The 24,188-nt window shown below is 39.6% G+C and overlaps 1 protein-coding gene across 1 annotated transcript; it reads right to left on the bottom strand.

Moving 5' to 3' along the window:
* Window positions 1-551: 551 nt before the first annotated feature.
* On the bottom strand, window positions 552-24,102 carry ndufs4 (NADH:ubiquinone oxidoreductase subunit S4). Its single transcript, XM_054774854.1, has 5 exons — window positions 23,983-24,102; window positions 21,921-21,999; window positions 1,858-2,030; window positions 1,610-1,683; window positions 552-773 (listed from the first exon to the last, which is right to left on the bottom strand). Exons 1-5 carry the CDS (start codon window positions 24,084-24,086, stop codon window positions 670-672), a joined length of 534 nt encoding a protein of 177 aa, XP_054630829.1. The 5' UTR covers window positions 24,087-24,102; the 3' UTR covers window positions 552-669.
* Between the last annotated feature and the right edge of the window lie 86 nt (window positions 24,103-24,188).

Below are 24,188 nucleotides of genomic sequence, written 5' to 3'. Positions count from 1 at the left end.
TATTCAGCTTTTAAATGGCAAATAGTCTTTACATTTTACCTTATTGCTGTATTGGTTTGTTTAATTTTATTTCTACACTGTGCCACGGGCCAATACAAAAAACAAGGCATGTGTCGCACTTCGGACAACCCTGCTTTATGGTCTCCCTTAGCTGAAGTCTTGCAAGATCTGCTGACATCTTGCATGACGACGGTTCACACTCAAAGTTTTCTTTGTAAGGCATATTTTCTACAAAATTGTGTTTGAACATTGTACCACGTTTAGGGTGTTTCATTACTTCAAGCTTATGTGTCAATGAGCTGATTGCATTGTGGGGTTTTTGACATGTTGCTCTGCTGTATATCCCATACAATATTCACAAGGATTTTATCGGTCATCTATTAAATGGGTTACTTTGTGTTTGGCCAACACTTATACAGTATTTATCACAGCGTTTAAACAGGTTCTGATTGTAATAATACGTCCCTCTTTGTTGCTCAAGCTTCCTCACACTGCAGACACTTCATGAATCAAGTGAAGTCGGTAATGAGGTGCGTGTTTGAAAAATGAAAGTGATAATGACTGCAAGGTTTTGGTTTAAACGTGTGATTAAGCATTTATTGACAGGAATTGTACAGGTCCGCTGCGGGACAATGGAAGGTCACAGCGACTAATGGATGAGTCTTGAGTTTACTTAGCAGACCTTCGGGTCCTCTTATCCCAGGAGAAGTTGGCTCCGTAGGATTTGACGCGAGGCTTGGAGGTCCGTTTCTCTGTGATATCGTAGCTCCAACCTGGAGGGCAAACATCAGGGTGAGTGATGGCGGGGAGAGCGTCACGCATGTTCACATTGGACCACTTCCAACGCAGCAGAGGAGTTGGGTGGACATCGGCAGCCTGTGTGTTGTCAAAGTCTCGGCGAGTGATAAACAAGTACGCCGCTCCTTTCAACAAACTTTTCCCAGATGGTTTGAGGCGACATTGGCTGTTTTAACTCGGATTTCTAATAAACTCAGTCACACTTAAAATGTTCCACGTTGCATGATCAGATGTTGATACTACTTGTGACTGAAAATATACGGTCATATATGGTACAGAAGTGAACCATACCGTACTCCTCAAATGGTTGGCCAAAAAAGACCCAACGGAATGGGTCAGGTAGTTTGGGATCCTTACAATGGAATCACCAAAGGTGCATAACACACTTTAAAGTCCCATGTTTTACAATATTGACTTTTTAATGCTGTTACAACAGTAATGCGTGTCTTTAGAGCTTGTGTATGAGCACTAAACGTGAGAAAAATCTATAATCTCCCTCTCCCACTTCACAGAGTACAGCTTTGTAAAAAAAAAAAAAAAAGGCTTCACCACACATCTTAAAATAAAGCCTGGAGCTCTGCCAATTATCCATGAGTCAGCTACAGATGCCAGACATGGGAGCAGTAAGTTTTATTTCTTCATTGCACCTATGCTAGTGTTGCTAATGTTTATGTTCTTTAACTTGATAGAAATTGGATTTGACACACCCTGCACTCTTTGAATAAAAATTAGTAACATTAATTTTCATCCGATTTCAGATAGCAAGTGGAGATACGACTTTTTGACACGACAACATACACATTTGTATTACCGTTTTTCTCCGCAAAGGCAATGGCGTCTTCTTTGGAGGAGAAACTGAGCAACATGTTGGATAACGGATCAGCACTGCAAAACAGATGGACAGCTGAAATAAGAACCCCTGCTTTGAGCTTTATTAACATTTTAGAATGAGTACTGTCATTATTCGGCAATAAAATAAATCCTCAAAAAAACAACTTTCTGAGTAACTGTGCACAGTGAATGCTTGTACAGCATCAAAGGTAATAAAGAGGTTCTTACGTTGAGGCCCAGCCCATCAGTGGATTCTCCCAACGCTCTCTGGTGTCAAAGTCCATCTTCCACTTCTTGGTGGTGTTGACTCCAGACTGCATGGCTGTTCTGGCGGGCACAAAGATGTGAACTTTGCGTGTTTTGACATGCTCCTCCGGCACTCCGGTCACAGGGCTGATGTCCTGGGAACACAAAGGAATAAAGTACGTTAAGATAAGCTGTGATAATGGTCCTTCTTCCTACATGTGATTGGTCGCGTGAAATAAGATGACTAACTTTTGGATGCTGCTTGTACTTTAGCCGCACTTTTCTAGAATCTTCCTGACTTATACTGAACTCGCTGACTGGTGTCTTTTTTTGTCTCCATCTCCAACATTTGAGGGTGCAGGATTTACGTAGAGGGTCATGCGAAAAAGCTAGCTTGCAGGTGTTCAAGAGACTGCAGGAAACCACAATGTAATCACCATGCCAGAAACACAACACAGCAAGTAGTAAATTATGCAAGCTTTGCATCCATCAGCCAAGAATTATTTTCACTTTTACATTTTATACAAAGGCTTACAAAAAAAAAGTTCTTGAAGTTTTATTGATTCAGATTTGACCATATATCTAAATGTAGCATGTAAAATGTCCGTTTTTTAATAGTGACACTATATCTGTCCAGCAACAGTTGAGAAATGTTAGTTGCTTTCAGTCTGTTGGGATAGATTTATTTGATATAGAGTATAGTATAGAGTTCTTTTAAAGACAAAAGTACAGTCCAGACCCCTATCCAGGCCAAATATTTTTGCTAGGATTTTAGATTTTACAGATATTAATGATAAAGTGGAACCGCTGTTCGGGACGCTTGTCAATCTAAAGGTTCTTCAGCTTTCTCACCAATTTTTCCCATAGAAGATAAAAGTAATTTGTAACAATGTCAAACTGTTGCTAACATAACACTTTTATTTACTGTACAGTCAATGCCAGACAAGTGTAAAAATAAGTTAAGCGCTCATAAAAGCATTACACAACATGTACCCCTTCCGGTGTTTCACTGTTACCGAGAGATGCTACTGAGGGATGTGTGTGCATTATTATTATTTTTAAATACTGTGCAATGTAAACTTGGTTAGCGTCTGCCCCAGTTAGCGATTTTGCCTCGGTTTGCGTGCATTCTCCGGACATTATTATTATTAGTTGTTTTTTTTTTTTTTTAATCAGAAAACGTCCTTACTAACATCCTATTAAGATTGCTAACAAAATGGCATCCAGAACCGGAAGTCAACAACGTTACATCGCCCGTCTGTGATGTCATCAGCACTTGGCCCTCGAAAATGTTGACAAAAGATGTTTTTATCGTTTTAGAATTATAGTTTTACTTTATTTTTACTTTATTTAGAGTTCTTTCACACTTTTTTGTTAAGTGCATAATACCACATGTGTTCATTCATAGTTTTGATGCGAGAATCTGAGAATCTAGTCATGAAAATAAAGAAAACACATTGAATGAGAAGGTGTTTCCAAACTTTTGGCCTCTACTGTATGTATTAATATACATTCCAAATTGTTCTCTGCATGTAAAGCTAATTCTAAAACAAAAAACAGGTTTTGTGTTAACATTGTTGTCTTTTTGGAACGGATTAATTGGATTTACATTATTTCACACCTTCTGGAACTAATTAATGACGCTAGCCAAGGTTCCACTGTTTATGAATTATACAGCAACAGTCCAACATTTAGATTATAGATTATATGTGTGACCGTGGCCAAACTATTCAAAATGTGCATTTTGTTGTCTCATCTTCCATTTTTCAGCCCTTTTGTAGAACTCTCGTCAGTGACTGTCATTGTTGTTGTGCGATACAGTCCTCTTGATGACCTTTTATGATTAAACAGCTTGTGTCAATGAAAATCAATTCAATATTGTCAAAAAATGTTCTACAATGTTTGCTGTGTGCAGATAAATGTCCACAAACAGTGTGTGATGTAGACAAAATACAGTGATTAATCCACACCAAGAGAAAGTAGGCCTCAATTGTGGCCAAGGGGGCGGGGGGGTATATATTCCTGAGCAACTAGTGCCCTTTCAAGCTCCTATCAAGAATGGGGTACAATTGTTCAGGGAATTAGCAAACAAGTGATGGGAAGTGGACGACAAAACCCAGACGAACCTCCCAGCAAGCCTGCAGTAGCCACCCAAAGACTGAGGCCTTTCCTTTCAATTCAAGAATTTTACACGTTTCAATGGCCATTACAACTTCAAAGAATAAAATTTTCCTCATTGTCTGTCATCCGCGGGTTGATTTGTAGAGAAGAGAAGGAGGGGAGGGTCGCTTTGCATGAACTGCACACACAAAAGCCTGTCTATGTCGTAGCAAAGGAGCTTCCAACGGTATTTAAGCCTTGTAAATTACAGGTCCAACTACTAAACTGCTGCTTGTTTCACTCAAACGTCTTTGGCCGTGCGCGGCGTCGAAAGCCGACTCAATGTGATCATAAACACGATCTGCACATTGAAAGGACTGCTTCGAGGAAAAGAGGGGGAGAAGAATTCACAAGTCCTTGGCAATTATTTCCGTCTGCCCCATCTACTTAACCTTAACAATTCCTCCGTGTCGGCGAGAAGAGAAAAACATGTTCCCTTCACCCTGAGGGAGCGTGGCCGAAGGCTGATGACACGAAACGAGACAAGAGAGTGCGACTAAATTAATACGCCAATGTTCTTTTTTAATCTTTTCCATTTTTTTTTTTTTTAATGAAGCAAGTAGAAGAGCAAACACGTTTTGATTGAAGTCATTGTACGTGGATAACAGGGGAGCTTTTCTCCAGGAACCAAGACAATAAGGCTGGGAACACATCTTCGTGCACTGATTTTGCAGAAATATTGCACAATATTGATAAGCAGACAGGGTTTCCCTCAGAAATTGCAAGTGGATGATTAGCAACTGTCAAAGAGTTGGAATGTCGACTGAATTGCATCATAGAAAACCAAGAATTGAATAATTGAATGAAACAAAACCTGTAATACAGTAAAATAATTTTTGATTTTTTTTCTTTTCATACTGTACATTTTTCTGACGACTCGCATGTTTGATTGTCAACATGCACATCAGACACACAAGAGCATCTGTGAATACACGTCTCGTAGTACCCAAACAAAAAGAAAGACATACAAAGCTGCTTAATGGGACATTATCAGCCTTCACATAACAAGAAAATGATTTGCTGCGCACCATTAAATAGGGCACATTGAGAGTTGTCTCTCGCCACACCATATATCGATATTCAGCATAAATAAATCGGGATACGAGTTTTGGTCCATATCGCCCAGCCCTACTTCATACCATTACTGCGACTTCTGGTGCTGCATGGTTTTGCATGGTACTCCATATCTTTCTTTCTTTTCGTCATCTTCTTCATCAAAAGGTTTGGCTCTGCAGAATTAGCTGACTATTTGATTAAGGGAGAGAAGTTTATTTCTTGACCTCTCAATAACCCGGGTAGTATTCAGTAATAATTACATTTTGGTGCCTGACCTGGAAAATATCGGAAGGACAGCTGACATTGGCTCTGGCCACCCGCATTGCGGTAGAAAATAGATGGTTATATATTTTGAATGTTATTTTTAGCACCGTGATTTCTGTAATGTTTTACTTATAATGTAAGCAAATAAGAAATTAAAATAAATGTTATTGTGTTAAGGGATGACTGAGAGCCAGATGCAGTCATCAAAAGAGCCACACTTGGCTTCTGAGCCATAGGTTCCCTAACTCTGCCCTAAATGAAGCATTTTCAAGCATAAAAATGACTAAATGAACTAAAACACAGATACAGTATAAGGCATTCAGAAGATGCATTCAAAGATGTGATGCTATGTAGTATTCTACACCGGTCACTAGGTGTCAGTAATGTTACTGTAATGTTCGGTGAGGCACACAAGCATCAGACCTGGTCGCCGTAACAACATTGTTGAAGGTTTGAATTATTAATTACAACAGACACAATAATAAAAAATACATCATCATCATACATCATAATAACAAGGCCTACTGTTGCGGCCGTAGTCCACTCCAAGCTAAAACCTAACTATGAACCCCCGACATCACTTCCTGTCCATCCGCCACTCAATTTCCCTAGGGAACATATTTATAGCAACACACACGAGTGACTATAGGGGTGTTATTTCATGTCTAGAAGGCTCTAATGTTAAAAAAATGCATTTAGAAGGCCGTAAACCGGTTTTCTATGCTCTCAACTACTAAAATATTCCATTTATAAATAAGGAATTCTACTTCCCAGAAATTCACTTATCACGGTCAGGTCTGAAACCAATTCATCGCGATATCAAGGTATTACTGAATTTGATTCTCAGCATCAACACTAGGAAACCTTTTGCCACACAACAACACCAGTGCTTGAATCCCAGCCTTCCACCAGAAAATGTTCTGAAGTACAACAGCATTAATGTGAATACTTGATTCTTAAATTGTGTTAACAACTAAATCTCTTATTCAAAGGCCAGGACAGACATAAGAGAAGGTGTGCCGTGTGCTGAAAGGTCCTTGATGAAGGCGGTAGGATGTGTCAAAACACAAGCCCCGCAAACATTCTCAGCTCATTATCCGTCACTGTTAGCACAAGTAGCAGTCTAGACTTCGACGATGCCTGCATCCATGAGACTGAGCGCTCACATCGGCCTGGCAGACCAGACCACAATACCGGAATTCACAAAGGGAACGATTGTGGTTGGAATGCGGTGTGTTCCCAGGAGGACTAGGCAGTGCTCTTTACAAAAGGAAAACCAGCACGGTGGGCACTTTTTTCTTCTTCCCCACGTACAGGAAGCAAAATGAGAACTATCAAGTTTGACACTATTCACAAGGCCTTCACGGGGCCCGACAATACCTGGCTGCGCAGACAGAATACAGGGCTTAAGAGAGGGGGGGACTCGGGTGCTAAAGTCTCCGTCACGTGAAAGCGTGTCGGTATTTCTGACACCTCCGGGCTGCGTGCCAAATAAAGAGCATAGGGGGCTTGTTGCTGTAGCGCTGCTGGGTCCACCACAATGCTATAAGCTGGTACCTCTAATGCTACCACTGTGACCTAGGGCCAGTTGCATAAACGCTGCTTGCGCACAAAAACAAGGAGCCGTTTTCTATGTAGACATTTGCATCGGTGGAGTGACTTTTTAGCTGCAGGTTCACACAAAATAATATGTGTGATTGTTTTTGTTTAAGAATGCAGGATTTCCGTTACATGTAAAAGCCGCCACCCTTTGAGAATGAGTTGTTTTTTTTTAACTTGAAAACAATTTTAAGCAATATATTGTATGAATGTATATAAATGCTATATTGATACATGCATAGCTTATTATTTACGCATATTGACCACAATTTGTTTGGCAACGATTTAAAATATCATAAAAATGTTTCACTGCGCTTTATTTTGAGCATGCACCGGAATTGCCCATCTGCCTTGCTGGCACTTGGCCAGTGACTAGATATGCGACACATCTTGCTTTGACTTTCACTTTGTTCCTTATTATCAGGAGAATGTACAATAGGCTGTAAAATGTGTAGTCAATTCACAACAGCTTGTCACATGCAAAGCCTATCTATGCCAGCGTGTGTGATCGTTCACATTTCAATTTCATTCCACTTTCTGGCATTTTTGTTTACATGCCTGGCTGGCAGTATCCAGCTAGCTCTGAGCTACAAGTGGCTATTATGTTCATGGGATACATCAATCATCGATTATCATCACAACGTACTTTCTAAAGTGTCACTTAAACTTGCTCTCTTGTTATTATTATAATACTTATGGCTTGTCTTCAAAACACAAGTTATCAGAGGGGTCTCCAACAGGTAGCACGTAAGGTAGCAGTAGCTCAACAGCTGATGTTGCGTAGTTCACCAAAGAATATTTGCTTCACCTCTAGTATTTTTACAAGTGTTCTTTTCAAACATGACACCTGCATTTTAGTGTCAAATGAGCACACTGAGTGGAGATGTGCTTGTAAATAAAGTGCCGCAATTTCGCAATGTTCTCACTTCATGTTCTGCTAGTTGTTGAAAAACGTTAAAGAAATAAGTTGATAAATAAGTTGCTATTTGTCTTTTTTCTTTTTTTATTGCAGAGTCAGCAGCGGCACGACACAGCGGCAGCAGTCCACCCTCCCATGCAGCCCACCACCACAGCTTCAAAAATTTCTAGGGGAAACCCTGGAATGTGTAAAATTCTATTAAGCATCCATGAAATCCAATATTTTGTTTGGTCTTATTTATGCTGTTCCAGTCAAGACTAACTTCCTGTCCACTGGAACATTTTGTTTTTGTGTACTTGAGTGACCTCGCCGTTTACTTAATCCTGATTGGTTACGTCCAATCTGCCATTAATGACCATGAATGTCTGACCTTTTGAGTTGCTCAGGAAAAAAAATGAAGGCTTAGATTAGAAGGCAAAAACCAAGGCTCTGAAAATGCACTACAAACAGTCTTCCAGCCAACATCATGTCTATATTGCTTGAAAGATTTACACAAGAACATTCACATTTCCTGTAGTGCATTTCCCACAGTTTCTACAGTGGAAATTTGAACCCACTTTTGCCTCCTCTGTGATATCAAATCTGCTCTTAACATTCTTGCTGATATAATTTGCAGATCTGATTTTCAACAAAAAAAAGGGGGGGGGACATTTTAAGGATTTTTTTAGCTGAACGTAAATGGAAAGAAAAGTGGCTTGAAAATATTCCTTACTTATGACATCCAAGAAAACGTACTAGACAATTCATTTGAGATTCACAAGCAGCCAAGTTGGATGAAGGTAGAAAAATGCGTGGGGGAAACGGACTAGCAGCTAATACCGAAGGACCTCACGGAGTTTTGGCAGAGCGCCGCCAAGAACTGGGAGCGGCATACGTTACTGTTCATTCGCTTAGCTCCATCTTTCTATCCCAACCACTCGATACTCCCATCGCGGCTATTTAGGAGAAGAGGATTATTTTAGTCCTAAAACAAACCATAAAAAGAAAATTCCCATCTGTTCTTGTGTTGCTCCTTGACGGCTTAATTATCAGAAAATCATCGGCGTGCAATAGAGCCAAGAGGTGGACGTGCACAATGTTACTGTCATGAAACAACACATTTAATGGGAATGTTTGGATCAACAATCATTCCTATACAGCTTACTACATTTATTAGTCAGGTTACATGAACACTTTTACAGTCGTCCCTCGCTGCATTGCGGTTCCAACATTGAGCCCTCACTCTTTTTCACAGAGTAATTAATACATAAACGATCGCTGTTTCATGGTTGACTTTATTAGTAAAACAATATGCATAATTAAGCAAATTGTACTTATTCTTGGCATTAATTAAGCATTTTTAAGCATAACAATGGCTAAATTAACTCAAATACAAATACAAAGCAGAAGCATTTTAATTGTGAATGTGGCATTCTACATTGGCCACTAGGTGTCAGTGTTCGGTGAGACAAGGGCCATAATATGATCGCAAGAAAAGGCATTTATTGTAAGTTTAAATTATCTCACAACAGGCATAAAAATAATATAATAATAATAATAATAATAACAATAACAACACAGGCTACTGTTGATGCCAAAACCCACAACGAGCTAAAACTCAACTCGGAACCTCCGACGGCATTTCCTGTCCTCTACACATCTGTCCGCCCGCCACTGAGGTCTGCTAAGGAACACATTTACTGTGACACACACGAACAGAAGTTTTATTTGCGTCTTAAATGGCTTATTTACTCTTATTATGTCTACTACATTGGATAATACAAGTGTAAAACCATTTAAAGTCGCCATTTAAATACATTGATGAGAAAATGAGGGTCGCTGTCATTAGCTGACACCAAACATGGCTTGTCTGTGTGTGTGTGCGTGTGTGCGTGTGGAGCATGGCTTGCATGCTCGGAGCAGGAAGAGGGTTAAAGTTACCCTCTAGGCAGCCGCGTAGCCATTGCAAACAGTCCCTTTAACCGACACAAGATGAACTCTTTGTCTTGTTGTGAAAGGTTGAATATGTATTGGTTAAAGGTTTTACCTCGGCTATTTCTTTATCCACTGATATCACATTAAAAATGTCAAAAAAATGAGATGCCTCACATGACCACTTATCATTACTCTTCATTAAAGAGTGTGCTTTATTGGTTTTTATTGCTTATTTGCAATATCCACAGGGGTTAACATATTTTTGCACTTAGAATATTGACATTTTAACAGTCAAGGTACAGGTTCTATGATGCGACAACTTGACGTGAAACAGATTATATCTATTCCATTATTTCCTGAGGGAAAATTTGTTTTGACCAAATGTGATAAAACCAGAACGAATCAGAGCGGGGCCCACTACAGGTCAAAACTGTAATTTGTAAAGCTTGATCTATGTAGTTCTAAAACCAATGGGTCCTCGTTGTTTGACAAATCACATCTCACCTCATGGCACACACCATGACAGCTAGTATGACACAAGTATCGTCAGGCTATCGTAGCAAAAACATCCGTACAACAAAGCTACAGCTCGGCAGCCAGGAAAGGTCGCGGGGTCAGTCGAGCTGAATCATGTTGAGTCAGCATGTGTTGAAAGCCCAAACACATCACCCTTAACCCGCACCCCCGGGGGTGTCTGTGTTGCACCCAGGCCTAGATCCTCACTCATCAACCTCCACCGGTTCCCACCTTCGCAACATCTTTGAAGTGTAAAAAGCGTGCCAATTACTGATTGGACATAGGGGGCGTCTCTAATAGAAACAAATATTAGGTTGCTTGCCCATGTGTGGAAGTGGTCTGGGACTGGTCTAAGAGAACAAGAAGCAGCTGGCGTGAGGGTCATCTCGAATCTCACGTTACCATACCGATGAGGACGGAAGGGCCGGACAGATGAGGTCCTTTGTGAATAGTCTGTCTGCTGTGTAGCATCCCTTACACACATGGTTCAAATATCCTTTGGGACAGTCTATGAAAAGGCTATTTTGACACATCCATCTTTTGAAGAATACTTTTTCAAAGTACCGAGATCCATTTCAACCAGTTAATACTGAACTCCAACCAATAAAAGAACACAGATAACGCATCATCATTAGCACACAAATGTAGTTTAGAAAGATGGCTTCATGAGTCTAAATTTTGAAACCCAATCTTAAATGGCGCCAGCTATTAGACTGTGTCCTCCATTAATCCTGCCCGTCTTTAGAATGTAGTCCTCCAGCAAATCTAGCAGAGATACATTTCATTACTCTTTGGTGGATTCCTCCATTCCAAGAATGAGTCTTTTTGTTCAATGATAATCGTCAACAAGTAGTAATGAGGGGGAAAACATGAGGTTTCACATTAAATCAGACTGATTTAGGAGCAAAAAAAGGTTCTAGTCTGTGAATAATAAGCAAACAGAAATAGCACACAAGCTTTTTATTCGCTCTGCAAACAAACACTTAGCAGCTAGACACTTCCTAAAACTAGCCAGCGCTGATAGGGCTGAGGACTCCTCTTAAGAGGCTTAGTCTCTAAGGAAGAGAGTGTTAATAAATGAAATACTATTTAGTGGATGCTGCATTATAAAGTCTCTTGTCTGACACTCTCAAAGACATCCTCGGACACAGCTTTTTTTCAAGTTAGCCTGCCGTTCAAGAGGGCAACTAGACAAAACACAATTCACTTGTCTAGGGTGGGAGCGAGGGGACAGAGGTGGGGTTGAGTCTGGTGTCGCAAACGTGCTCGGTGTCTCAGGCTAGACAGGCTTAGAGAATATACACACCCCTGTACTGCAGACTTAAACTGCTTGGGCTAAATATAGACCACCTTCAGACAGCTTGTGTTTTATAGTGATTCTGTCTTCACTGAGTGAGAAAGCACATTTTCTTTTAGTTTGATGTCATATTTTTAAGTACGACACCGAGTTCCAGTTTGGACTACAATTGTTTCTATTTATTTAATGTCCACAGTATACTCATCGCCAAAAAACCTGTATATCGTGGTTAATTGATTCTAGACCCGACAGCGATAATTTAATTTCCGCCAAGTAGGACTCAATATTAATAGACAGAATATTTTCACAGTTTGAGCATAGAAAACATGTTTATGGCTTCCTAAATACATTTTGTTACCATTATTAGAGCCCTCTAGACATGAAATAACACCCCTATAGTCACCTTTACACTTATATTATCCAATACAGTAGCTATAATGGAAATGATAAAAAAAAAAGGTAATTAACGAGATAGTAGAACTGCTGACGTACATCACTACTTATCATTCCAGACTGGTACATTTCCAAAGAAAATGAAAATAGCTAAAGTAGCTCCAATTATCAAAAACGGAAACAAATATCAATTTACAAACTACCAACCAGTCTCCTCCGAAAAGCTATTTAACAACAGGTTGGACAAATTTATTAGCAAGAATGAATTACTAGCGGAGAGCCAATACAGATACACGGGCTGATCGAAATTACCGAGGAAATTACCAATGCTATAGACTATAAAGCTATAGCTAAGTGTGCAGTTGCAGTATTTATAGATCTGACAAAATCTTTCGATACGACAACATCACAACATTTTAAGTACTAAATTAGAAAGGTATGGAATCAGAAGGTTAGTTTGGGATTTGGTCAAAAGCTACCTAGCAAACAGGAAGCAATATGTGAAGCTAGGAGAATACACATCTGCAAGTTTAAATTATGTGCGGAGTGCCCCAGGGGTCAATACTGGGACCTGTTCAATACTGTTCAGTTTATATATAAATGATCTATATATATATATATATAAATGCTTTTTGTTTTGGGGAAAGCGCACGGAAGCTAATGAAAATAGAAACAGATGAAAAGAACATACTAAAAAGATGGTTTGATAAAAACAGGTTATCCTTGAGCCTAAGTAAAACTAAAATAATGCTATTTGGTAACAACAGAAAAGACTTGAACGCGCAAATACAAATCAAGGGTATAAATATTGAAAGGGTGAATGGAAATACATTTCTGGGGATCATATTCGATGAAAACATGAACTGGAAATCTCATATTAAAAATATACAAGATAATGAGGCGAGAAATACCTCAATATTGAATGAAGCAAAATATGTCCTTGATCAAAAATCACTCCATACTTTTTACTGTTCTCTGGTATTACCATATCTAAGTATTGTGTGGAGATATGGGGTAATAACTATAAAAGTAATTTTAATTCGCTAAATGCACTGCAAAATGTTAGGATAATCCATGATGCCGCATATAGAGAACATAAGCATAAACATATGCATAAAACAAACAATAACCTGCTACCCAAAAATGTCATACAATACTTTTTTTTTTTTTTTTTTTTACAAGAGAGGAGAAATATAATCTCAGGGAAAAACTGAACTTAAAACACGTATATGCGAGAACAATGGTAAAAATCCACAGCATTTCAGTATTTGGAATCAAATTATGGAACGGATTGAGTAAGGAACTCAAACAAAGCACCAAGATGAGCGATTTCAAGAAACAATACAAACAGTTGATGTTTTCAAAATACAAGGAAGAAGAGTTTTGAACCGCTGTGTCCAAAATGTTATGTCTAATCACTACAATAGTTCATTGTCAGTACTCACCTATTATTACAACAAAGGTCAGAGATTATTATTTATTATGATTCAGAAAAAACCTTGACAATTCTATTACTACATTGTTACATTACCTTATCCATCCATCATTTTCCGTTATATCATTTTCCCATGTATTAACTGGTAAAGACTACATTGGAATACAGGAAGTGAATAAATGTATTGCAACTGATGTGAAATGGACGAGGGGTAGGATTTAAATAAGCTTTGCTTCTTTCTACTCCTTTTGGATATGTGGAACTGCAAATTGAAGTATGTGATGTATTCCATTATAACTTGTATGCATGTTCAAATAAAATTAAACCATAATCATGGAAAATAAGCCATTTAAGACATAGATAAGTATGTGCTAAATGTCTTCCGGACATGTGAACAGGAAGTGACGTTGGGGATTAAGAGTTTATTTTTTGCTGGAGTACGGCCACAACAGTAGCCCGTTATTATTATGATGATGGCTATTATTGTTATTATTGTGTCTGTTCTGAGATAAATAATGCTAAAATAATAAAAGCCTATCGTTGGCCATCAAGTCTTGTGCATGTTACTGGTGACACAAAGTGGCCAGTGTAGACTACAGTTCGTCTTGTGTTGCCTTAAACAGTATTTGTATTGTAGTTCATTTAGAACATTTTTATGCTTGCAAATGCTTAATTTAGGCCAAAAATACCTAACATTTGCTTAAGTATGCATTTTTTTGGACTATATGTTTGAACTGAGATGGATTGAAGGACGACTTGTACATCTGATGAAGAAACGACTAAGGAAGACCTTAGTCAGTTGAAGGTGCGGTTTCTGAATTTTTTTTTGCATTTTCTTAATTTGATATATCTTAATTCTATGCATAAACGTTAAGGTATATGCAGCAGGTGGATATACTGTATGGAGGATACACGTGTAAAGTTTTCATAACTCCAAGTATATCTACACCAGGAACTATGAGTCTCTGAGCCTCTTATAGTTGCCAGGTGTGTTGGGGTCTCTAATTTGCTCTGGGTCAAAAAACATTAAAGGCATTAGCTGTGGCTGTAGGCAACCTCCTGAAGCAGTTTTTATTAACTCTACAAGACGGCAGTAGCTGCAATTGAGCTATCATGAGTGTTCAGCATACACCTCTGCATACACTTTAAAATGTTGGTTGCACGACTCAGCTGTTGGTGTGATACTCAGGTGTGTTACACTGGCTATATCGTTGTTTACAATGAACCCATCAGCAGTATTAATGCTGGCTGAATGGTTTGCTCCTTTCTGCTATTACAACATTGGTTCTGTTGCTGCTGTGTTGAGCAAATACTTGTTAATAAATATGTACAGTATACGTATGTATACATTTATGTTTTGTATGTTTTCTTTTCCATTTTCTCATGCACTCTGTATTAAAAAATCTGTAAAATCTGTATTAAAATTGCCATATATAATGAGTTTTCAAAATGCTAGAATTATCGCCTGCTTCCAATGAATGCTGCATGCTCTTTAGCGTTTACATCAATGCCCCAGCTATGATTTAGAGCCTAGGTTCCCAAAGTGGGGTACACATACTTCCAGGGATACACCAATTGTCACAGGGGGGACATGAATAAAAATAAAACACAATTACCGCCTAAACCTGACAATTACAAGTGAACACCTCACACCGCAAGGAGAACGGAGAAGAAAGGAGACAGCACATGAAGTTGTTCATTGCGCTGTGTGTATCATATAAACAAGTAAGTATGTTTGATGATTGTTTGCATTAATGTGTGCATTAAGAGTGTTTAATCTTTCACTCATTGTTGTTCCAATCCCTGCACGACACAGCGGTGAAAACCTTGTGAGTGGGGATTCCCTCAAAAATGAGGCTTTATTGTTAGTTATATGTATTTTTGGACTTTGGATACTGCTTTATCATGATTGTTAAACTTACCCCTTCAATTTGGTATTACATTAATATGCAGACTTAAACCATATCCATCGTGAGTGGACAAAAAAGTGAAGCTCCAATTCAACCCATTCAAACAGAAGGAACATGTAGGATGTTTACTTATCTATTTATCTGTGCTCATGTGAAACTTTATCAAAATGTGACCTTGCAGAATACACATTTATGACCCGGAATCACTATAAAATAAATTAATCAATTATGTTCAATATTAAAAGTTAATTAAGATAAAAAGGTTTATGATTTTTAAGTGTCCAAGAGTGGGGAGTACATGGCTTCAGGTCAAATGTCTGAAAGGGTACGCAACTGTAAAAAGTTTGGGAACCACTGATTTACAGAATTTACAATCCTTGCATTGGATCCAGTCACATTGTTTAAGTGTACCTAATGTTGTGGTACATGAGGTTACACAAACCACCACACCGCACTGTTGTAATACATCTTGTAGAACGAGACTGGTAGTTTTTGAGTAGCTGCTGAAAGCAAATCGAACAACGATGAGAATATGGCCTCGCTGGCAGACGCAATAACGGCAGCGTCCAAAACTTTCCAAGTCCATACGAACTAAGCAAACGCGTGATAGGTTGTGACACAATTAGGACGATGATAATTGGATGCATCTTGGAGCTGTCATGGATTTCATAACAAGACGACATGGACTTGGCACCGAGAAAGTTGTGGACTCGTGTTTTGAAAATGGTGTGGTTTGTCACAATCAGATCCGTTTAGTTTGATGTTACCTGCAAAGTTTGCTTGTCTACTATTGAATCTACCCAAGAATGTTTCTTTACAGGTTTCACCTTGATAGACAACCTCAGGTTGTGTCATTCTGATTTGAATTCAGGGCTTTACTAGGCAACATTAACCTGCCTCACGAACTATAGTTCAAACTCCACATCTTTAGTCCAGATGTGATGCTAAACACCAAGCGAACAGTGTGCTCTAAATGTACAAGAAACTGAACATTTCCCAATTAGAAGACTCACCGTGCTATGCATCAAGCAGGCCATCTAGTTTCATGCTTCAGTGTCTGTCTTCTTTGCTTCCCCTCTCAATTCCCCGCACACCAATAACCCGTCTCCTCTGTCTTGTAAAACCCAAGTGCCTTTAGAGAACTCTATAACAAGGCTTCACAAGCATTTTAAGATTATGGTGTTGTCTTTATGTGGAAGAGACTGCGCGCTTGCCCACAGCAAAATTAGTCGTGGATACTCAGACATATTTAAGTGTCGTTCGATTACAACAGATTTTACACATTTTCCAAGGCTAATGTTGCAAATTACCTCTGCCAAAGGGGTGAGCAAGCAAAGCACAAGGCTGCACTGCAAATGAGTGAGGGAGGTTGCAGACATTCCGTGTAAAGCCGTGTATCAGTGGTCTGCCAGCCGGACACTGGGAGCTGCCCAGCATGCTTAATCAAACAGTAATTACAAACAAAAGCAGGTCGGCATGGGCAGTCTAGGGAACAGCTCTGGGCAATGGGGCTCCATCACGCAGGTCTTTTTTTGGCAACGTCTCAAATTCAGGAGCTTTTGAAAATGTGCTCAATGAAATGTCTAACTTTTGGAACACACTTTTAGTACAAAAGTGTTAAGGGATTAAGGTTCATTGTGTAATCGTGTAATTTCATCTGCTGAAAATTTCTCTTGAATAAATAAAACATTAACTGACAAAATATACCATTTATATTCAATAACACAATTGAACACAATAAATGTGCCCTATTATGCAAAAGTGACTTTTTGCATTTTTGTTTTGTTTTCATTGTTTATGTTTGTTTATGTACTCATATGGTTGCAGGTTAGGTAAGTTCCAGGCTTTCATGACATCATGAAGGAAAAACCTCCTTCCTCATGGACATGATACCACCACTGACCTGCTCCGTGTATACACCTCTTCACAGAGGACAGCTTAGTGGAGAGAAAAAAAACAACAACCTGGCTTTGCTACGCATCTTAAAAGAAAGCCTGGAGCTCTGCCAAATATCCGTCAGTCAGCTGCAGACGTGGAAGTCTTTTTGTTTTTCGTCAGTGACTAGGCTAGCATGTTGTAGCATGTTGTTGCTATTAAAATGTAACTGTAATGTAGCACTGTAGCTAGTAGGGTGGGGGAAATAATCAATTCTTAGATGCATCGCGATGTGTACATTGACGATTATTAAATCGATTCATAAATGTCAATAATCGATGCTGACGAAACAAAAAAAAAACAACACAAAGACAGCGGAGGTGCCGCCCAGACAGTTTATGGTGGCGCATGTAAGTGTACGACGCTACCAAAATGGCCGAGCATAAACTCCGACCCGCACCCGCTGTTAAAAAAGTTAAAAAAGAGCTGGACAAGAGCCTTACAATATGCACGCTTTGTCATACAAGCTTAAAATATTTTGGGAACACGACAAATATGAGAAACCACAGAGCACATTTCCATCCGTACCAGGAGGAAAAGCAGCCAGCTGAAGTTGCTGCCAACCACAGAACCATCGAGCAGGTGATAACTCATTTTCCACCCAACTCGGAAAAGGCGAAGCGAATCACAAACTCAATCGCAACTTTTATTGTGAAGGATTTGTAACCATATACCATTGTTGAGAAGCAGGGCTTTCGTACTGTGTTGCACACTTTGGAACGCAGATACAACGTCCCATCGCAACGTTATTTCACTGACACTGCAATTGTGAATAAGGGCAGCCTAGTTTTTTTGGCTATTCATAATACACTGACGTCTGCAAGCATTTTTCTCGTATGAGAGCCGCTTGTACAGAAAGCTATATTTTGTATGAAAGCGATTTTTTTACTTTGCTATACAGCTAAAATATTATTTGGTCAGACAATAAAAAAAAAAAGTCTCGATTCACATTAACATGCAATCTAATTTCTAAATGATGATTTTTTAGTTTTACTTAACGAGCTGTATTACAAACACACACTGCCATATTTCAAGGACACAGTGCTGCACTGTTGTTGGCATGACGGCCAACACTTCATCCTCGCTCTCCTAGTCGGCCAGGGTGAGTTGGCTCCGCTGCCCTGGTTCTACCGTCTGATGGCCGAACTGAAGAGGGCTGCCTCCAGTAATGCGCCTATCAGTCGAATAACAAGATGAGCATAGACTAAATGCTTGTGGATGTCTCTTTTTAAGCTGTTAGCTTTAGCTTCTTGCTAACATTGTGATATTGGGCATGTTTTGCTTGGAGATATGACTTTAGCTTCTCACTGCTTCCACCAAGGACACATTCAGTACCAAATTATGGTTGTAGAAAAAACACTACCCGCACAGCTTTGACGCTTTACCTATGAAATATTACTTTCTTCATGGCTGTTAATATTGTAAGCTTCTCATTTTTGCAACATCCGGGATAGAAACAAGAAGAATTTGTTTTTGTTTGACTGCAAATTTCAAACTCAATAGTCTTTTATCTGTGCTAAAATCCTTACCTCAGTGTTCTACCCCTAACCTCATCTATCTGTAATGGAGATGAGCATTAGACAAAGTGCTGCTGCAAGTTCCTGTAAGCATTGAATTATTTGGAATAAACGAGATCAATGAGCAAGATACTGAATGTCACCCAAAGATTCAGACAAGACTCCTGGCGGCAAATCAAAAAGATTGTTTACCCGGGCCAAATTGCAACCTCATCTAAATGAGGTTATTCAGAAATGTTGGCGACACACAGCACTTTCTCCTCAGTCTGTTCAACCCGACATAACCTCTCAACGGACTGAGACCTTTGTTTGATTGGTCTAACTAGAAAGCAATTCGCACTTATTGACATCCGGCGCAATGACTAGCGTGCTGACATATTGTAAATGCCCAAAAGGTAGAGCGCTCCCATTGGTCTCTTCCATGTGAGACAGGGACCACTGTGCTGGAGGCAGCTGAGGGCCTCTTTTTTGGGCCCGTCTGAGCAAGCGTTGGGAGTTCTCCCCGCTGTCGCCAGCAACAGCAGGGCCACAAAGGAACCTCTGTGGCCCACAACACTGAAGTGGCCACTGTCTTTTTTCGTGAGTCTCGGGGTGTCTCACAATCTTTTTTTTACATGCAAGCTTCTTTTCTTTTACCATCACCCCCGGCCCCCCTTCATTTTTCAGGCCCTTTTTCCCTCCTCTCTGCTGTTGCGCTCAGTGGCCCCTACTGAGAGTACAGAGACAGACACTCCACCCAGCCAAAGGTTTGTCTGCCAGTATGGTCAGCTTTGCTGCGGGACAAAAGCACACTGAGGCTGCCCACACACAGCACCTCACCCTCCTTGCCAAACCACCGTCCCAACAAACCCCCAAAACAAGTCCACAGACTTCCACACTGACCCAACTCCCTATTTCTCTCTTATCTCCTATTGCACTTGTCTCTAAAACCACAAAGCCTTTATAGTGGAACCGTTACGGTCGACACAATCTATTGCTGCTCTGCTGCTCTATTTTTATCAAAGGAAATAATCTGTTCCAGGGTCAAACTGTTACCATAATAAAACCTTTTTTTTTCTTCAAGTAACATTTTAGCATTCTTAATTCTTAAAGTGTAAAAATGAGTTATCTTTTATGAGTAAATCATAAAAAAACATAACGATCAGTCTTAGCTGTAATGATTAAGGTGTAATACAAAGGAGAATCATTCTGCACTTATGCTGCAAACATATGACTTTTCAACATTTTGTAGCAAGGTTAAAAAGAAGTTAATATTGTACAAAAAAAATCTCTGTATCATTATTACGCACCCCTCAAAGTTAATCACTGTAAAATTCAAAAACAACAATATAATTTAACTTAACTTTGACAACAAATGATGCTTGGTGGTCCTTCTTTAGGAATAAGTCACAAAAACAGCACCAAAAAAAGCAAAACATGTGCACCGAGTAAATCATGTAATGCTTTTTGAGTGAGGTCAAATTCCAAAACGTGCAACATCAGGGATGTTCAACTTCAGCGGTTCCGCCATATTTCCACAACTCTTATTTGTCTTCAACATTGCTTATCTCATTGCTCTCTCTTTGGGCTTAAGCTCTAGAAGAAAGCATTGCACAATGAACCCATGACTCTAAAACTGTACAACTTAATCTCTTTACAGTCTACAGCAGTGGTCACCAACCTTTTTGAGCTCAAGATCCCTGGTCTTGGCCGTGAACCTGCGCAAGATCTACCCCCCTCCCACCAGTGTATATACATACATACAGTATATAACATTTTATTTTGTTTCTGCGGTGATACAATAAAAAATGAGCCACGGGCCGCGGATGGCCCCCGAGCCGCACTTTGGCCTACCCCTTTGTGGATCTTGTGGGATAAATAAAGTACATATAATACAATCTTCGTCGGGGTGGGGTTTGTAGCGTAGTTCTATGAGCAAACTACAACTCAGCTTGTTGGCTCAGTGCCGTGTACGAGCGATGGTGTTTGAGGAGAGAGGAACTGGTCAATGCGTTAATAGTCAGCCCTAGCGAGCTCAAGCTCAAGGTTTGTTTTTTTTTGGAGGTGCACATCTATGGAGTTATATTTGTGCCTTAATTTTGAGGTAGCAAAGGCAGATTTTGAGCCCTATTCATGTGCAATAATGACTGTTGTGTGCTTAGGCACATCGCTGCGCTCTGTCACACACACTTTTTCGCTTGTCGCTGAACACTTGTTGTTGCTGGGCGAGGCGAGCTGGTGTACGTGCGCTGGTACCTCCGGCCGGGATTTTGGGGACTGGGCTCCTGGCTGGAGCTTGCAGGTTGCGTGCCTGGAGGGCGGCGAGGCGTACGGGCGTGTTCAGTGGTCAAAGTGCATGCAATCGACCGGCAAAGTCCCAAAGATCGACTAGTAGCTCGCAATCGACGGGTTGGTGACCCCTGGTGTACAGCATGTGATTTAGATTGTACAGGGGAGCGATCGCATTAAGTAAATAACATATCTTTAGTGTGCCTTTGTGGACTCATTTGGAATCGTGGTTTTGCTTTTTATTATGACAATTGGTGAAATGTGATTGTGGAGAAGCAATTGCAATAGGCTGCCCGCGTGCATGTGTGCACTTGTAACGATTATCAGCACTCCCAGCCCACTTTTGCACCCCAAAGATAGCTATATAACTGTAGAGGCGCGATCACATTACAGCGATCATATTACAGTCGGCTAACGTGTGAACATGTGCGTGTGTTTGTGCCCCCCCACCCCCACAAAAAAGCTGTAAACCTAGGGGAAACACAAAGTATTGCCCCCGGATTTTCAATATAAGATTGTTACATATTGTTATACAGTAATAAAAACTGTCTGCAAGTGTTTTTTAAGCTTTTTAATAGCGCAGTAATTGTTTCATTTTGCGTCACCTTGAGCATACTCCGCCATCTGTCAGCACAAATACATTTTAGCTTAATTATAGGGTTTGCCATCATTTCACACAGTTTCCAAATTGAGTGAGTCCAAGGTCAATTTGGCAGAAGACTAGAAGAGGTTCGAACAATTTCGTCTTTCCACAAAAGCATAATTGTTCTGGCATCAAATAAAAGCCTTGTGTAGTTGGAAAGCAGCAGATGAGACAAACATCAAATTGTTGTGTCACGTTGTATCAGGGAGGGATCCTTACCAATTTCTCATCAACTGTAATAAGCTGCGTGTCTTGTCCTGCTCTCTCTGCCAGCCTCTGTGTTGACGTGCTTGTAGACCTAAAACCATTAGATACGCATTACACACCAAGCACAAACATGTAGCAAAAAAGCAGCAAACATATCTTGGAGAATGTGGTAGGTGGGAAGAGGCTGCAATGAAAATACAGGGAGAAGGCGGGAATCCCCCCCGCCACCTATTAGTTCTGTCTGGTGAATTTCTGGCAGAGTGCGGCTCTCATCCTAATGACAGGACATGCTTCATGTTGGCTGTGGTCAACTGTCAGGCGAGGACTGACTGTGTGGCTCTTTGTCGATGTGCAACGTGTCTTCATAGCTCTTACAATTGGAACTGGCCAGTAAAGTGCATTAACGCCAAGACAACCATCCATTTGTGGAATAAATCCACACTATGGCAGTAGCACAGACACGGAGGACAACTGATGTGCGACAGTACACTATAGAAAACAAACACGATTTGATGGGCATGTATAGGAACTCACAGGAATTCATGGGAATAAACCGGAAAATTACAAAATGCTATTTTGTCAATGCCAAATTGTCAATAATAATAATTCCCATGGAATTATCACTAGTTCCCATAGGAAGTGTGCAACTTGTCCAATTCCCAAAATTCCTTCATTAAACTTCATTTGGGGAGTTTCTGAAAAATGTCGGGAAATGTATTGGATTTTTTGCAGCCATATTCATAACCTATACGATAGTGGTAATGTGTGTTACCATTTTCTTTATTGTTATTAAATTAAATACGGAGTGAGAACAGATGTCTACAATTCAAACTTCAGACTAGTCCTAATTCAAATTCTATTATGTTACTTACTGTTATGTTTTGCTCCATAGTTCTACACAGTTAATTTTCTTACAGTAGTAACATAGAAGATATGCTTTTAATATTTCTAGCAGTTCTCTGGTTTGTTAGTGTCAAAATCTTCTCACTATGTTCTGTACTGTGTAAAAAAAAAAAAAAAAAAAAAAAAAATCAAATTAAGAGGCGTTTTCCTCCTTACACTTTTATATTGGATGGTGGGTAATGTACAGGTGCATCTCAATGAATGACAATACCATTGAAAAGTAATAATAATAATTATAAACAATACAATGTGTTTGGAAGCTTTTTTCTAAAAACTCAAAAGGCATTTTAAAATTATGCAAGAAAATAAAATTAACACAATATACAATGAAGCAATAAATAAAATCCAGAAAATGACAATCATACAGTTAAAATGACAATAACAAAGCAGTGAATAAGATGGGTGCATTAAACATTAACAGCCAGTTTAAAGAGTTACTTCTTGTGCCTTTCTAATTGGTCTCAGTCTGAAATCAAACAACTTTTGTACAATATTCTAATTTATTGAGCTGCGTCTGTATATGTGTAAAACAATATTGACGCATGAAGTGTATCTTTAAGGTGTTCTGTATCTACAGAACATTGCGCACCAAAGCCACCAATTAGTAATAGCTTCAATAGATTATTTTCCTTTCGGCTCATTAACAGTTGACACATAACATTGAACACATTTTTGCACATCACATCCGAGCTAAAATTATAGCCACTAAAATGTTCCACACACTTATGTTTTCTCAGTATTTCTGCTATTTCTGCTTTTCTATTCGTATTGATGACTTAGTTTCTTTCTTGCCAAAGCAGTGACGTCTAAACAAAAAACACTGAACTGCGCCTGTTTTCCAAATTTAATTTGGACCGGGCAAATGCACCACTAGCTGCAGCTAGCATTAGCTAGTTAGCTGGCTAGCCCAATGCTTTAACTAAAGATCGTAGTGGAATAACTACTTTTTCATAGCCTTGACACAATCAGTTATACACGTACGTTTAGTTTCCACTCATAACAAACACATTCACCTTCATTTGTTAGTAGGACTTGTCTACTTCTAGCCACTGACATGCTAGCCATATGGCCTAGGTGCTGCATTCTGTCTAATAGAAGTAACATGTCCACCAAAGAAAATCTTAGTAATGCACATGTAATTAAAAACATCAAGCACGTAGTTTAATATTACCTTAGGGGGCTCATGAACATTTTAGAAGCCGCATTGATCACACATAAGCGTCCCAGTCCGACAAGTGACATTGAGGACGCCATGTTTGTTGTCATCAACGACATACGGCGGCCGCGAAAGGACAAATAGTACGAGAGAATGACGGAAGCGCCACATGACACATTCATCCTCTAACAATAATGTTTCACATCACAAATAACATCTAT

This window comes from Dunckerocampus dactyliophorus, chromosome 4 (genome assembly GCF_027744805.1).
Source record: "Dunckerocampus dactyliophorus isolate RoL2022-P2 chromosome 4, RoL_Ddac_1.1, whole genome shotgun sequence".
Lineage (NCBI taxonomy): Eukaryota > Metazoa > Chordata > Actinopteri > Syngnathiformes > Syngnathidae > Dunckerocampus > Dunckerocampus dactyliophorus.
The sequence above is the reverse complement of the archived record's forward strand: the minus strand, read 5'-3'. Positions and strand labels throughout refer to the sequence as shown.